Genomic DNA, 14,232 nt, shown 5'->3' with positions numbered 1-14,232 from the left:
GAGTTAATTTATTCTGAGGAGTAAAGAAAGGGTTTAGCGTGGAACTAGTGAAAGAATTAGGATAGTATATATTCTAAAGTAATGCGAGATTTTTCAAAACAAATGATTCACTACTAAAACTAGGTACTCATTAACTTCCGTTCATAAACCAACATCATATAAGATAGAAACCAAAAATAAGAGATGAAATTTTTTTCGTATACACGAAATATATCAAAAGCAATACTAATCCAAGAGAGAAATCCAATTTCCAAATTTCTCAATGAGCGGCATCGAGATAAACTATTCAGAAGAAACACTCACCAAAAAGGAATTAATTTATTACGAAATTTATAAAAGATAATCTATAATATTCCAAAATCACTATATTATATCATATCATAACTTAGTCACTTGGATAATTAACTGGATATCTTTAATGTTTTATGTGTGTTATGTTTATATACAATTATCCTGCACATGAAGCTAGATTTGGGTGATGTTATTATTGATTGATTGATTGATGATTAGTATATTCTGGATAAAAGTTAGGATGGGGAGAGTGTGGGAAGAAATCAGGGGCGCGGAAGCTGGAGAAAATGGCTGTGAGCACTGAGATGTGCTATGACTGGAGCTTAATATTCATCTTTTTATGTCCCTAATAATTAAATGTGAGAATTTGAGATTAAGATTACCAAACCAAGCCAACCAAAAAAAATAGTGTTGTTATGAGGAAGTGTATATATGCAAGCAAGCTGATATTAATATCTATCTTTGGTTCAATATTAATATTGTGATTTTTCATATCGATTCCACATAAGATTATTTTTGCGTATCAATCCTTAATGCTTCGGTAGTATGAGTATGACAGAGTATTTGCACTATGAATATAAGTATCAGAGATATAATCATAATATATATTCATTAATGAGAATCCTCAAGTAAATAACTCCTTTGCAAGTCAGAGGCGGGCAATAGTCAACTTGTCTAACTCAAAAATCAGTGATATTTTCCAGTCATATTATAATTTCAATACCATCTATTTAATCCACATAGTCATGATTGTCGCGCGGATAATCATTCAATAATGATTTCTGGGTGTATAAAAGGGTTCAGCTCCCGCTGTTTCTTTTTTTCCTTTTCTTTTCAAGAACTTCAACATCAAACCTCCTTCCACTTCCACTTCCAATTACACAACCAAACAAAGCATCAACGATATCCCACGCAAGTACTCATACACACACATAAAGCATTCCCTCCTCGAACTATCAAAGTGTGCATACTAATGATCAACTCCCCCTTAAATCTCACAAGACAAAAACTATTGGGTTTCTTGAGACCAGAAAGAGCATCAGATTGAATTGATTGATTCTCTAGCTAAGCAGTTAAGCTGCGAGTATATATTCAAAAAATGAAGGAATAAGGTTAGGTATTCAGCCTTCGGAATTAAAAGTGCTATGAAATCAAAATATTGAAAGCAAACAAACAGTATACCAAAAAGGAAAGAATGAATTAAAAGTTGAGTTTTGTTTGCTCCTTATATGCATCATGCAATATATATGCATATGCTGCCAAGATCCCAGGAGGTCAACAAAAACCTAACATTTCATACAGACATCCCCCACCAAGCACCAAAACAATGTCGTTTTCAAACTTGTTCGAAGAGCTTAACACCGTAACCACCGTAGTCACATTGCGTTGCGCAACGGCAGAATGCAACCACAGCGAAGTACTAACCACGAATATCCGACTTGACCTTCAACCACAATGGCACGTATTCAAACACGAGGTGGAAAAAGAATTCCTCTGCTTCGACTATGTCAAATACGAACCGGAGTTTCCCAGCGCACCCGAGAACAAGGACTATAAATTCATTGAATTCAAATGCTCTGAGTGCGCTACCACCGATAGCGAGAAGAGATTCTACGATTTTGCTAGAGAACAATTGCCTATGATTTTCATTGGGAAGTGTCGGGGGTATTTGGAGACTGAGCATAAGGGCATGCAGTATGATCGGGAAAGCGCAGTTAATTATTTGAAATGTATTTCTGGGCATCTGGTATTGGAAATACATAAGGAGGTTCGTAAGGAATGGCTTGAAAGTTTGGAGAAGGGAAAGGGAAAGGGGAGAAGGGAAAGGGAAAGGAGAGAATGGATTAGGTGCTGGAGAAAGAGATAAAGGGCACCACTTCAGGCCATCGTGTTAGGGAGAACATTTCCTTTTGAGTAGTAAATGTTTTCCCACATCCACAGGTTTTAGCTATCTGCAAAAATGCGAGATTTTCAAACACCATTCAAAAGTTCCGAATTCAATGATGTGATGACTGAGAAGCGTGACAATATCCGCAAGTCCCATTCTACCATTCGCAAAATGAAATATCAAGACACCAGTGCAGCACACAAGCTAGGAACACGAAATAAGTACCCGAACCGTTGAAATTCAAAAGAGAAATCAAGTGATAACTACCCAAAAGCAGTCTTTTCATCCACACCGTCTATACAAAATCATAATAAAGCTTCAAATCATTGTGATACTTTCCAAAGTTGCAAGTCGCATGAAGCATGGTAATTCTGAGTTCTGTGAGGACAGTCAGTTATTTCGAAAATTTCAATGATTAATATACCTCAAGAAGTGAGTCCGATCGGCAGCACCGCGGAGTACATAGGTGATATGCTGTAAAAGTATATGAGCTGCGCACAATTTTCAAAGGAAAATGAATCAATGGAGGAATAATTTCATGTGAATACGACGTGATGAAAGATTGATTTTCCAGTTACTCATGACCTTAAAATGAGTCCGAAAAATCCACCTCCAATACCAAACCCACAGCAGATTGAATTAGGGCTACTTGCCCAGAACGGTTACACTTTTGCAGTATAAGAGTCGTGTTAGCAGCAGCAAAAATCTCAAAAATCTCGCACTCCCCAAATTATTCCCTACTTTGCAAAAAATACACGGCCCATCACAACCACCAGAAAAATCCAAAAGGCCGTACATCACCATATTGGATCATAATCTGCTGAAGTTATCCCGGCTCCATGTAATAACATCGCCGTGAATCCACTAGAATCAACTGTGAAGCTAGCGCCTTAACATAATTTTCCCCGGTCAATTAGCCACTCTTCCATAACAAGATACCTCAAGATCGCAAAATGCCATTGTGAATAAGCTTCAAAGTTCTTTATCATTTATAAAACCAGGACAACATCCGGGTTAAGCTAAAGATTTTGAAATCTTGAGGGTATTTTAAGACTTTCCACTTTCAGACACCCCGAAGAGTATAATCCGAAGAAAAACCCAAACTTTCGTACTTCTGCTGCAGCCCCGAAATTACTCCAGCTCCAAGACAACACAAAGAATACCAGGGCTTCAGCGTGCAGGATCATCGAAGATCAAGGTCAAAAAGCAACAAAAGGGGCAAAGACAGTAAGAGAACAGCTGAGACGCAAGGCCTTCAAAGAAAAAAGAACCTATGAGAAATTCGAAGAAGAATCCTTGAAAGATGCAGAATACTTTGAAGTTTGTGAAGAAGATTACTTTATAGTTGACCTAGTGAAAACGGAAATAGTGGTAGCTCAAGAAGCTAGGCTGAGATTTAAAATCTCGAGTTATTTAATACTTGCAGGATATTGGGTTGATGGCAAGAGAAATAGTTGGGTTTTAACGTGTAATCAGAGATAGCGATTGAGACCCTTAGCAGCTCAAGCCCTTCCGAGATACCCCTAAGAAACAACATGGCTTTTCACACTCACAACATTCAGGCGAAAGCTAAAATTTTATAACTCCAGAATTGACAAAAAAGTTTTTTGAGTCAAATGCACAAGTAAGCAGCAATACCTATTCAAATCTATTCGCATTCAGACAGTGCGAGTCTTAAGATTCACTGGTATCTTTCGATGCAGCCGCTGTAATGATGTTTACAACTAGAGCTGCACTTGCATTTGCTGTTTCATTTTCTTATGTACAGAAAAGAAAGTTAAACACCATCGAAAACCACTGAATCGTCATACTCACAATTACACATGAATGACACGGGATACTAGGTTAAGGTTGAATATCATACTGAAAGCCATATAAACTAAACAGCAAAATGCATGCCTCTCCACAAACCCATCAAGGTACTGGTAGAGCGCAAATGGGTTTTGTAGAATCAATCCTTAGACTTCCATACATACCAAGGGAAGCCGATACTGTAAACTCGAAGACTAATTAATGATCAATTAACAAATCTGCGTTCAAGATATAACTCGTAAAGTATGCCAATGCTTGTCACGAATTGCAAGAATGTCAAAGTACTTGGTTGAGATGCAGATAGAGAAGCATTAGTAAGTGGCACCACCCCATGCGAGAAGCTTTCTTTTCACAGCTTCTTGCATCAGGATAGAATCAGGAAAGATTCCCCGACGAACAATAAAAGTCCATACACTCAAGCATTAAGTATAGACCTTGCATCATTACTAAAACTTCCCAATGTCTAAACTCAACAACACCAAAGTTTTCGACTTCCGAGTAACAATCAAGAGATAAAGAACGACAATGACGTAACTGACAAGATCGTGGCAACGTTGCAGTAAGAAATCAAAATTAAGACTTCGTTTGTCACAAAAAGCTGCGATGATGAGTGAGATAATTGTGGCGTGATTATTCCTCGAATTACGGAGATAGCTCCGGAGTTGAAAAATGTAGCATCTGATTGGATCAATATGAGTAATGTTAAAACAGGGAAGGTCGATCATATTCCGCAGTAAATCCGCCAGATTATAATCATTACAGAAGCAGTTGTCGCTGAACCTGCAATCTGGCTCAGCCTTATAGGTAAGATTACATTTCGTAATAATACCACAAAATCATTGCCATGCGCAATTTCAAGTTTTGGGCTGCAAAAGCGTAAGAGCTTGATGCTTTCTTGATATACATAATTATTGTCTTCATCGCATGAGCGATTGAGAAAGAAAGCATTGATCCAGTATTTTGCGCACTCGAAACACTACAGAGATGAAAAATCCATAGAACAGGACGTAAATGGTAATTCATTTACGTTTCTGAAGTTGATATTGATGTCAACAACTTATCGCCGAGACGGGCGAACTTTGCCATTGTCTTGCCATGAAAATAACATACACGATGGGAAATCTAGATGGAGAATGCGGATGCGACGATAAACATACCGAGTTTGAATGACAAAAAGAAACGAGGAAATATAAATGTAATGGACTGTGGGTGCATTGAAAAGGCGCTTTTGATGAGAGTAATTTTCCTTGGTTGGTCGCTTTCATTTGTACTGGCCGGCCGTAATAAGACGGACCGAAGGAGGCTTTCCTAGGAAGGATTTGATTCTAAGCAATGAAGAAATGCTTGATTGTGAATAGTACCGGTAGAATCGTAGGTAACGAGATGCTACGCTAGCAATATCATATAGATGTAAAAGAGCTCATGTGGACAGTAATGATTCGCTTTTCCGAAGGCTATATCTTTTCACGATCCAGAGTTTGGTTGTTTGTGGAAGATATGATGCTGACCCGATTTCGCGATGTGGAGGATATCAATACGTTTCCAATAGTGCAATGGGTTTGAGGCTGGCTACCACCAAATATTGATTATGACTGCGGCTATATATTTATTGGCAGTTGAGACTGAAACTTCCCCAGATAATTTATCGCAAGGCGGGGGTAAGCGGTGAGGTATTATTGCCCGAATGGAGGGGTAGCAAGGAAGTTGATTTGACAGATGAAGGCTTTTGATAATATCTGGTTTAATCTGGTACCGAAATAGATGAAATGGCGGAGTGCAGAATTGCCAATCTTACATCGGTTCCGACGGCTTTTTTGGCGATTGGGAAAGGGAGCCTACAGGTCATAATGTATCGTCACGATATCAGCTGTCTCTGCTAAGCCCCTTGTTTCCCGGTTTTGAGCTAGGTCGTTTGAAACAAATTCGATATCAATATCTCAGTTAGGGCATTCCGGATCTTATCATCACATGTTGAAAGATAAAGAGACAGAGTTCCGGTAAAAGGAGTTTTGTGTCCAGTCAAATTATACCTTGGTGTCTCTCCTTTGTGTGTTCTTTACGAAAGAGATCGAGGCGTGCAGGTGCTGTTGGTCGTTTACTAAGCTGAGTCATCTTCTTTGAGCTTGGCTTTCGATCATGGCTTTTCCTGTTCGGTAATATCGGTAATACATTTCCGTCATATCGTACAACATGAGCACTACGCCACTATCAAAGACTGGGCCGACAGGACGTCGTGACGAGTCAGGAATGCGATATTCCACAAAGTTTTATTTTGCAGTAAATGCCTATCCATGATTATTTCCCAGTCAGGTCACACCTGCATTGACACATTCACAGTTGGGCCGAAGCATCACCTAGGTATCCCGCCAGACACAAAACCTTGAAGATTATCATCTGGCCTTCTCAATTCGGAGAGTGTAATCCAGTGAACTGCCCAATATGAGTAATATTTTAAAATACATAACCTCATAACCATTTCCCTTCTTACATATATGTGTTGGGTATCCATCGTGTTCCAGCTTGCTGTTGAAGTCTAATGTTGCACATTCAAAATCAACAACTCAACATCAACATTGCCAACTCATCTTAAGCAAACAAAATAAATATCAGCCTCGTTTTCTAATCAAATACTTAGTATTGCACTGAGCCATCGCAGATTAAACATCAAAATCAAATTCTTAATTTCTTTTCTTTCAAACCCATCATGTCGAGAACTCATACAAATAATACCTCTGCCGACGGCAGACAGTACTTTTTGATCACAAATGTCACGGCCACCAATAACGCGAACACTGAATTTGATCTTCAGGCAGAACCATGGAGGCTACCGTATAGTATCAACGACTCTGATTTAACTTTCGATGGAAAACCTTTAAACATGCTGTATGAAGAAAACCGATGTATGGCGGAAGAACATGTTACTCAAAACTCACATGACTGTAAATCACATGATGTAAGTTTCCCCCCTCACACGATGTTTCCAGGGTTCCTTGCACGGGTAGACTGACCAAAGCCTATATAGAGCTCTAAAGGACGTGGGAGAAGTCGCCAGAGGAAGTAAGAGGTTGTTGTTTTGACAACCACAAGCCTAACTTTCAATGGAGGTTGTGGATGTCTTCTCTTTACAAATACCTACAACCATTATTTTCTCAAAATAGAAAACGTCGTATGCGATAAGACTTCCAACGATACTGTTTCAAGTGTCGAGTTCTTTATTGAGTGTAGATCTCTTGGAGTGCATATAGTATGCGGCTCTTCGAGTACTACTCCGGTCCCTGGAGATTCCGATCCTAGCATCGCAGTTAGGACGGAACTCTATGAGACCTTTTTATATTCGTGTGATAGCCACGAATATTCTTGTCAGCAGGTTAAGTCTTAGACTTATACCATAAAAGATCAGTACGCGCGTGGAAGTTACGGCTTTCCATTGGTATAGGACTCAGGATGGAAAAGTTCGGCCTGGCATCCATCAGCGACTCGAATTCTAATCCAATGAAGAGCATCACGAAAAAGGAAGAGTCAAAATCGAATAATTACCTTATCGATGAGATTGCAGAATCAATCTCAAATAGCATACCATTGCAAACGATGTCGAGGCCAAGGTGACTATACCACAGGCACGTTGGGTGAGGGAAATTTGTCGCATCTCGGTTAATCACCAGACATTCACTACCAATAACAAAATAACTCGGTCAACCCCTGTTATCATACGGATGAGAATTTGGGATAACTCACGCTAGCTTTTTACTGCGTCTCGTTTGATGACCTTTCGGTTTTGGTATTGGCTTAATCCACTTAAGAATTGGAGGAAAGTTTTTGAGAGGAGAGGGAGGGGGAGGGAGTTGCGGATGCGAGGAAAGATGCTAGGTGGAGAGTTAATCTTAGAATTTATTGTGCTCTTGGTATCTCGGGCTTGGAGGTTATATCCTGAGAGTTATTCAGAGAGTAGGGCATTTTTGATTGTTTACTATCTTGGAACTCGTAGGTGGAAGTTGGTAGTGGGGGCAGCAGGCCTCTTGTGGTGTGAATAGGATAGAGGAATATTATCTCAACCAAACAATATTATCACTTTGCCTAGCAAATTTAAATATTACTATGTTCGTAGAAACAGTATGTGTTTGTGGATTATAACTCCCTGAGTATCTGAAGGTTACAAAAAAACGCTGCAATATCGCTTCAACTGATCATACATCCATTATCCGTTCAATGACTGCTTAGGTATCTCCTTTTTAGTCTTCTTCATCCCTGCTTCACTTCAATCTCTTCTCGACAGTCTTCCAGTTAATCACATCCCAGATAGCACTGAAATACTCGGCCTTTCTGTTCTCGTATTGCAAGTAGTAAGCATGCTCCCAAGCATCAACACCCAACAAGGGAGTAAACTTGCCCACTACTGGATCTTGGTTTGCGTATGTTTTGATTTGAACTTGACCAGTCTCGTTATCCTTGACTAACCACGCCCATCCACTACCTTGAATGCCTGCCAATGCCGCGTTGAATTTGGTCTTGAAGGATGAGAAGTCTCCATAGCTGGTCTCAATTGCAGTCTATAGATAGTATGATTAGTCATTGCCCTAAGATCTAAAGCTTTATAGGTGTTTTAAAAGAAGGATCGTAGCCATACCTTCAAAGTACCTGCAGGTTCTCCACCACCACCATTCTTGCTTGGTGCCAAATTTTCCCAGAACAAACTGTGGTTCAAATGTCCGCCACCGTGGAAGTTAATGAGGGGTTGTAATGCAATGGCAGCAGCAATGTCTCCCTTGGATTCAGCGGCCTCAAGTTGCTCGCTCGCAGTATTGAAGCTGTTGACGTAAGTTTGATGATGCTTCTTGTGATGAAGCTCCATGATCTTGCCGGAGATGGAAGGTTCAAGCGCGCCATAATCATCTGTGATCTCAAATTAGCATATTTGATAAGGTACCTGGATGGCTGGATATGGTTATAAAGGGAACTAACATGGAAGATCGGGAAGAGTAGCCTTTCCACGGACGAAGCTTGTGCTTGCCATTGAAGCAGCCCGTTTGGAAGAGCTAGCTCTAAGAGCAGGACGAGCTGCAGCAGATGTGCGAAGAAGTGTAGTGGACATTGTGAGTAATATTTGAGCGTTTGATGTTTGGTATTGCTTCAATTCCTGACGTGGCTTTCAGTTATCAATCGAACGTTTGCGAAAGAGGGGAAGCTACCGAAGTTATTATTTGGAGCTCCCTGTCGCATTATGTCATTGTTTATTACATAAGCCATGAGAACACAAATAAAAGCGCGGTGCCGATTTAAACAAGATCATCGTCGTTCGCACCCTCTCCCCCAAACATACCATTGGATTTTGAGAAGTTGTTTTATTATGTGGATTAGGTGAAGTTTAATCTATAGCCGCAGACTTGTGGCTTTTAATAATGTCCTACTACGATATTGACACGATTCTTACAGACGCTCAAGTATTTACCCCTCCTTTTACTCAAAAGTTATTGTATTAATATATGCTAGAAAATCCCATGCACATTCGAGCTCGATGTTCCGTCTCTAGGCTATCTTGATAATAATGCTGCCACGCCCCTGAAAAAACATACTCGCGTTGATCTTCCTTTATGGCTCGCTGAACTTCTCGCTGTTTCCTCCTCTCCCTCTTCTCAAAAGTCTCTCGTAACCCTCGATCTACCCGCTTGTCTCGCCCCACGCGTTCTTAATGCATTGAAAGCCGACCCTAAGAGTGTTGACTTGCGCAACCTGGCGCAGAATTTCTATGGATTGGGTGTAAGAGTTTTGGAGCTGTTCGAGGAAGAAGAGGTATGCGATGTTTTGATGGAGAGTTGGAGGATAAGAGCTGGTGAGATTAGTGATCATGCAGGTAGTGGAAGTGTAGGACAGAGAAATAACAGAGGGGGAGGAGAAGGAGTGGAGTTTTTGAGGGGTCTGGATGAAGCGGAACGGCAGCTGTTCAAGGCGGCACACGAGGGGTCTAAAGCAATGGGGAAATGGATGGGCGAGGTGAAGAAAGGGTAGCGTCAAGCGGGAGATGGTATCGAGCAGAAGAAGGTTGCCTCAAGGCGAGATGCCTGCTATAATCACGGTGGATACCACAAGGTGAGACACTATGGCGTTACTTGGGTTGGAAAGTTTTTATTGTTTGTGATACCCGTTGGTGGATGAATGGTCGATTTAAGAAATATCATAGTAGATTACACCGAGACCGATAAGCTCCTTCAGAGTTCAATGATGATTAGGTATCGATATTTTGCTTAGTGGCTCGACAAGGTGGCCTTATGAGTAAGCCTTAGATTGGCTGCTAGATCGAAGACTATCATTTTACGCTTCTGCATAATCATATAGTGCGATTTAATCTATCGATCGTTTAGATAGTTCTAAAGACTATAACGTATTTAAAAATACACTTGATGTCGTTCCCTACGGACAGCGTTGTCCAAGTAAGCCATAGGCTTTGAACATAAGACGGACGACATTGATCATGAATGTCAATAAAATATGCAACCAACTACCCTGCTTACACAATTGAAGGGCTGTGTTTATATTTCTTGTATTTGAAGGAGAGCTGTTTGTGGCTCAGCGGTTCTTCATCTGTTTTTTCTCTCATGATATATTCCCCCTTCTTTACACAACTTCCACATAAAAGTTGGCCTCATATTTTCCGCACATCATGGTCTGCAACAGCATTCCCTTTTGATAAAGCTGGACTTATTACTTCACGAGAGAATTTTATCATGTTACCCCACGGTGCCATGCTCCGGGTCTGGGAGGACGTCAACATATTTTGGACGGGATATCAACAAAGAATCCTACTCTGGGGTGCTCCGTCACGAAAGTTAGAGTAGGATTTTCGGAAAGCCACAAGTGTTCCGCATCAATAGATGGATATTTATTTGGTATACTGCATTTTCGCAGTGGTTGCGCAGGCTATGTTGTTATTTACAGCATTCTGTTCAAGACCATTGGATATATTAATGACTGGGCTCCTCAAAAGGATAGAATCTTTGAAATGAACACAATCTTAATATAAATAAACTCGAGACCATTGAACTTCATGTAGTATCTCTCGCTGAACTTTTTTCAAATGTTTCCAGATAGACACCGTAGTGATGGTGCCATAATCATATAAAGTAGGCCGGTGGAGGAGAGAATGGTTGCAGTTACATTTTTCCCATCACACTTTCTGAATTTTCGAATCTTAATGCTCATCGTGACATGACGTGTCACTAAATTTCTGCATCGGAAAATTGGTTAAGTAGATTAGTTTTCCGTTGATTTGTTCTAATCATCTCTATACACTATAAACGTGTTCCTAAGCAAAGAAATAGCCCTTTAGACATCACTGTGTGTAGCCTATGTCAAAGAAAAAACCTTTGAAGCAGCTGAGTTCTTGCCTTGCTTCAGCAACCGTCATTTACTACTCAAAAACCTAGATTTATCAATTCCGTCCACCCGCAACAACCCTAAAAGCCATCAAAGAAAAGGCAAAGTTGGCCCCTCGAATTAAGTTGTAGAAGATTCTCCCTGCTCAATTTCAATTACAGGTACTGAATAATCAGTATTTCTCTTGTTCGCCTTTTTGAAATAGGCCCGGATATCTCTGATACAAACACTTTTCTGCTCCAGAGAGAGACAGGATGGTATTCCCACGGAAGATGCTTGCGTCTCAGATTTCATAGGGCTGAGAATTAACTTCTTCAGATTCGACATATAATTGAACAGCTCGCAGCTATAGCCTGCAGACGAGTACCTCCAGGGACTGTCATGGGATCGCAGAAACCACGTCCCCCTTGCTTGATCATAGTCGAAATTAGACGTCTTGACTACTCTCATTTCATGGAATAGCGCGCCGAGACGACTTCCCGCGGTAAAAAAAAGTAAATCTGTAATGAGCCAGAAAGTCACCTTCAAAGTGATAATTCTGGCTGGTATCACCCGACTCATTATCAAGGCATAAAATGTCTCTATCGGTGTTGACGTAGAAAGTTCGAAACTTCTTTCGCTTATTCTCGACTTGATCTAATTGTAGCCGCACTTTCTTGTAAATCTTTCCCGCCTCATGACGGCTTTCATGATTGACAAACAGAATTTATGGTGTTGCTATGTTGAGGTCAAAAGTTGCATCTACAGGATGCAGTCTAATTCTAAGAAAGCGCCCCTGCTGGGGGCAAGCCAAACGCCAAATATTTAGTCGCAGTTCAATAGCTAGACGAGGAAATGGTCTAAATGTTTTGGTTGCCCGTACGTCGATATCGTAGCTCATGTTATCTCCATCAATCATTGCAGAAGGTTTCAATACGTCTCCCTGTGTTGGCTGCTTGGAAGCCAGCATCATCGATTACCTGATCTTTGAAAATAGTCTGAGTTGGAGGTTGAAGTGGAAGTTTGGAGGAGGTAAAGAAGTCAGAGAAGGAAACTGTTCAAAGGGAAAATTGGTACGAGTGCAAAGTATAAGTATTGATTTTTGATAGGAAATAGTATTTGTGAAGCTAAAATTTTAACTAAGAGCTTCGAAAAGCTTTCCACTACGTCAGCTCATACAGCCCACTCAGCAGTATTGTAACAACACAAACGAAATATCGGCCACGTACGGCTCAGTGAGCCATTTATATAATCAGATGCATTGAACAAACAAATCATTCAACTATAGTATCTATATCTTTTCTGGGACCCATTCTTCCAGAGATTGACGATCTTGGGACCAATGAGCTTCACGAGTACCAATAAATGATTCTGTACACAATCGCTTGACTATTTCATGGTTTCTCAGCCCATTAGATCCTCGATATATCATATACATAAAAGATTACATCTCTATCTATTTCCAAGACACATGCCAAAGGCGAGATCCCAACGGTAAAACACAGGCCCCGAACAGATGAATGTCTAGGAATCCTCTGTCGATCCAATATTCAATTCAATCCATGTAACAGCTTTCAGAAAAGCTGCTAGCCATTCATACTCTCTTTCATCGCGGGGTCTAATGTTCCAGTTCATTCGTATATTTTTGTTTTGTGCGTGTTCCTCTTGTCCTTTGTGAACAACAAATTTTGGCCACTTCTCTGAGGAGCTAGTATTTCCTGTAGAACTCCATTGGATGCGAGGGACAGTCAATGGTGGTTTTGTATAGATATACATCAGACCTTTTAACACTGTCCTCAGATTTTCGGCAATATTCTCTGGGTATCGGAAAACATTGGTGTTATTTTTGGAGAGAGTAGATGATGGTTCGATGTCTCTTGAATGAGTTCCTTGCTTCTGATCTAGCAGAGAGACTTTGGCCAAGCTCTCCTCGAGGCCAGTAACTTCAAAATCAAGCGGGTGCTTGGCTAATGTTTCAAGGAGTAACCAAAGGTATCGATCGTATGGTACCAGTAGGATAACATTCGTATCTGACCTATACTGATAGCGATTCCAATCATGAGACAAATTTCTGTCGTATAAAGACTTAACAGCTTGCCTTTCAAATCTGACCATAAGATGAGTAGTGTTGGGTCGAGGAGCACTCTGAGATGGATCGTGTGGTTTCTTCAAAATTCGTGGATATTGTTCAATCAGACGTGCAGCGAGCCTTAGCTCTTGAGATTTCAGCTTGTTGAGCCGCAACTTTGACTCCTTGATCCAATTCCAATAAATCCAGCATTCATTCAGGTTAAGGGGATGTTCTTGCGATTGTAGCCCAGTGTCTTCGATGCGCGGACAAATGCTTTCCCCGTGCTCAAGTAGCAGATCGAGGTCATGAGGATAAATACACAAGCCAGCTCTAATCTTGTGACTCATACTTCTCAATATCAGATCGAAGGGAATCATGTTCTTGATAAGCATGTAGGAAGACAATGCCAATACAGAGCTCCCTTTTACCAAAGGACAGCGATAAAACCAATATATCTCACGATAAAGAGTGTAACACTTGGCTGCATGGGAAATGTCATTGTGTGATCTGAAGATTCGTTTCCAGCGTATATGCGTGATAACACATTGGTCAAGGTACGGTAGTCTCCAGGAGAGAATCGATAGAATTTTGATGACTGGCAGATCGTTCATAATCTCGTGAACTAGTTCCAGTGGTAGCTTTTGCAAGTTTCGAACCACAACGGGAGGTTCGCGAGACCATGGTAATGACCAAGGATCGGAGTCCATTGCGTGCAACCTTTTGAAAAAATGTTTAGAAAAGGAGATAGAGCTCTTAATCAACGACAACGCTGTGATTTTTTTGTTGTTTGGTTAGAATGCACGACGTTACAGGTTTTCTGTTT

General features: G+C 40.6%; 7 protein-coding genes across 7 annotated transcripts; 5 read left to right on the top strand and 2 right to left on the bottom strand.

Moving 5' to 3' along the window:
* Positions 1-1,618: 1,618 nt before the first annotated feature.
* On the top strand, positions 1,619-2,158 carry SS1G_06250 (predicted protein; the record flags this gene model as incomplete). Its single annotated transcript, XM_001593278.1, has 1 exon — positions 1,619-2,158. One exon carries the CDS (start codon positions 1,619-1,621, stop codon positions 2,156-2,158), a length of 540 nt encoding a protein of 179 aa, XP_001593328.1.
* A 612-nt stretch (positions 2,159-2,770) lies between these two features.
* SS1G_06249 (predicted protein) lies at positions 2,771-3,980 on the top strand (the record flags this gene model as incomplete). The annotated part of the gene is made up of 4 exons (XM_001593277.1): positions 2,771-2,854; positions 3,115-3,140; positions 3,247-3,647; positions 3,883-3,980. 4 exons carry the CDS (start codon positions 2,771-2,773, stop codon positions 3,978-3,980), a joined length of 609 nt encoding a protein of 202 aa, XP_001593327.1.
* A 2,201-nt stretch (positions 3,981-6,181) lies between these two features.
* On the top strand, positions 6,182-6,375 carry SS1G_06248 (predicted protein; the record flags this gene model as incomplete). The annotated part of the gene is made up of 2 exons (XM_001593276.1): positions 6,182-6,268; positions 6,298-6,375. The coding sequence occupies 2 exons, from the start codon at positions 6,182-6,184 to the stop codon at positions 6,373-6,375; spliced, it is 165 nt and encodes a 54-aa protein (XP_001593326.1).
* A 320-nt stretch (positions 6,376-6,695) lies between these two features.
* Positions 6,696-7,370, top strand: SS1G_06247 (predicted protein; the record flags this gene model as incomplete). The annotated part of the gene is made up of 3 exons (XM_001593275.1): positions 6,696-6,944; positions 7,024-7,048; positions 7,237-7,370. 3 exons carry the CDS (start codon positions 6,696-6,698, stop codon positions 7,368-7,370), a joined length of 408 nt encoding a protein of 135 aa, XP_001593325.1.
* An 871-nt stretch (positions 7,371-8,241) lies between these two features.
* On the bottom strand, positions 8,242-9,080 carry SS1G_06246 (hypothetical protein; the record flags this gene model as incomplete). Its single annotated transcript, XM_001593274.1, has 3 exons — positions 8,242-8,538; positions 8,616-8,881; positions 8,951-9,080. 3 exons carry the CDS (start codon positions 9,078-9,080, stop codon positions 8,242-8,244), a joined length of 693 nt encoding a protein of 230 aa, XP_001593324.1.
* Positions 9,081-9,387: 307 nt separating this feature from the next.
* SS1G_06245 (hypothetical protein) lies at positions 9,388-9,994 on the top strand (the record flags this gene model as incomplete). Its single annotated transcript, XM_001593273.1, has 2 exons — positions 9,388-9,429; positions 9,479-9,994. The coding sequence occupies 2 exons, from the start codon at positions 9,388-9,390 to the stop codon at positions 9,992-9,994; spliced, it is 558 nt and encodes a 185-aa protein (XP_001593323.1).
* Positions 9,995-12,862: 2,868 nt separating this feature from the next.
* Positions 12,863-13,801, bottom strand: SS1G_06244 (predicted protein; the record flags this gene model as incomplete). Its single annotated transcript, XM_001593272.1, has 1 exon — positions 12,863-13,801. The coding sequence occupies one exon, from the start codon at positions 13,799-13,801 to the stop codon at positions 12,863-12,865; it is 939 nt and encodes a 312-aa protein (XP_001593322.1).
* Between the last annotated feature and the right edge of the window lie 431 nt (positions 13,802-14,232).

Source organism: Sclerotinia sclerotiorum, genomic scaffold (genome assembly GCF_000146945.2).
Source record: "Sclerotinia sclerotiorum 1980 UF-70 scaffold_7 genomic scaffold, whole genome shotgun sequence".
Lineage (NCBI taxonomy): Eukaryota > Fungi > Ascomycota > Leotiomycetes > Helotiales > Sclerotiniaceae > Sclerotinia > Sclerotinia sclerotiorum.
Note: the sequence above shows the minus strand (reverse complement) of the source record. Positions and strands in the feature narration are given on the sequence as shown.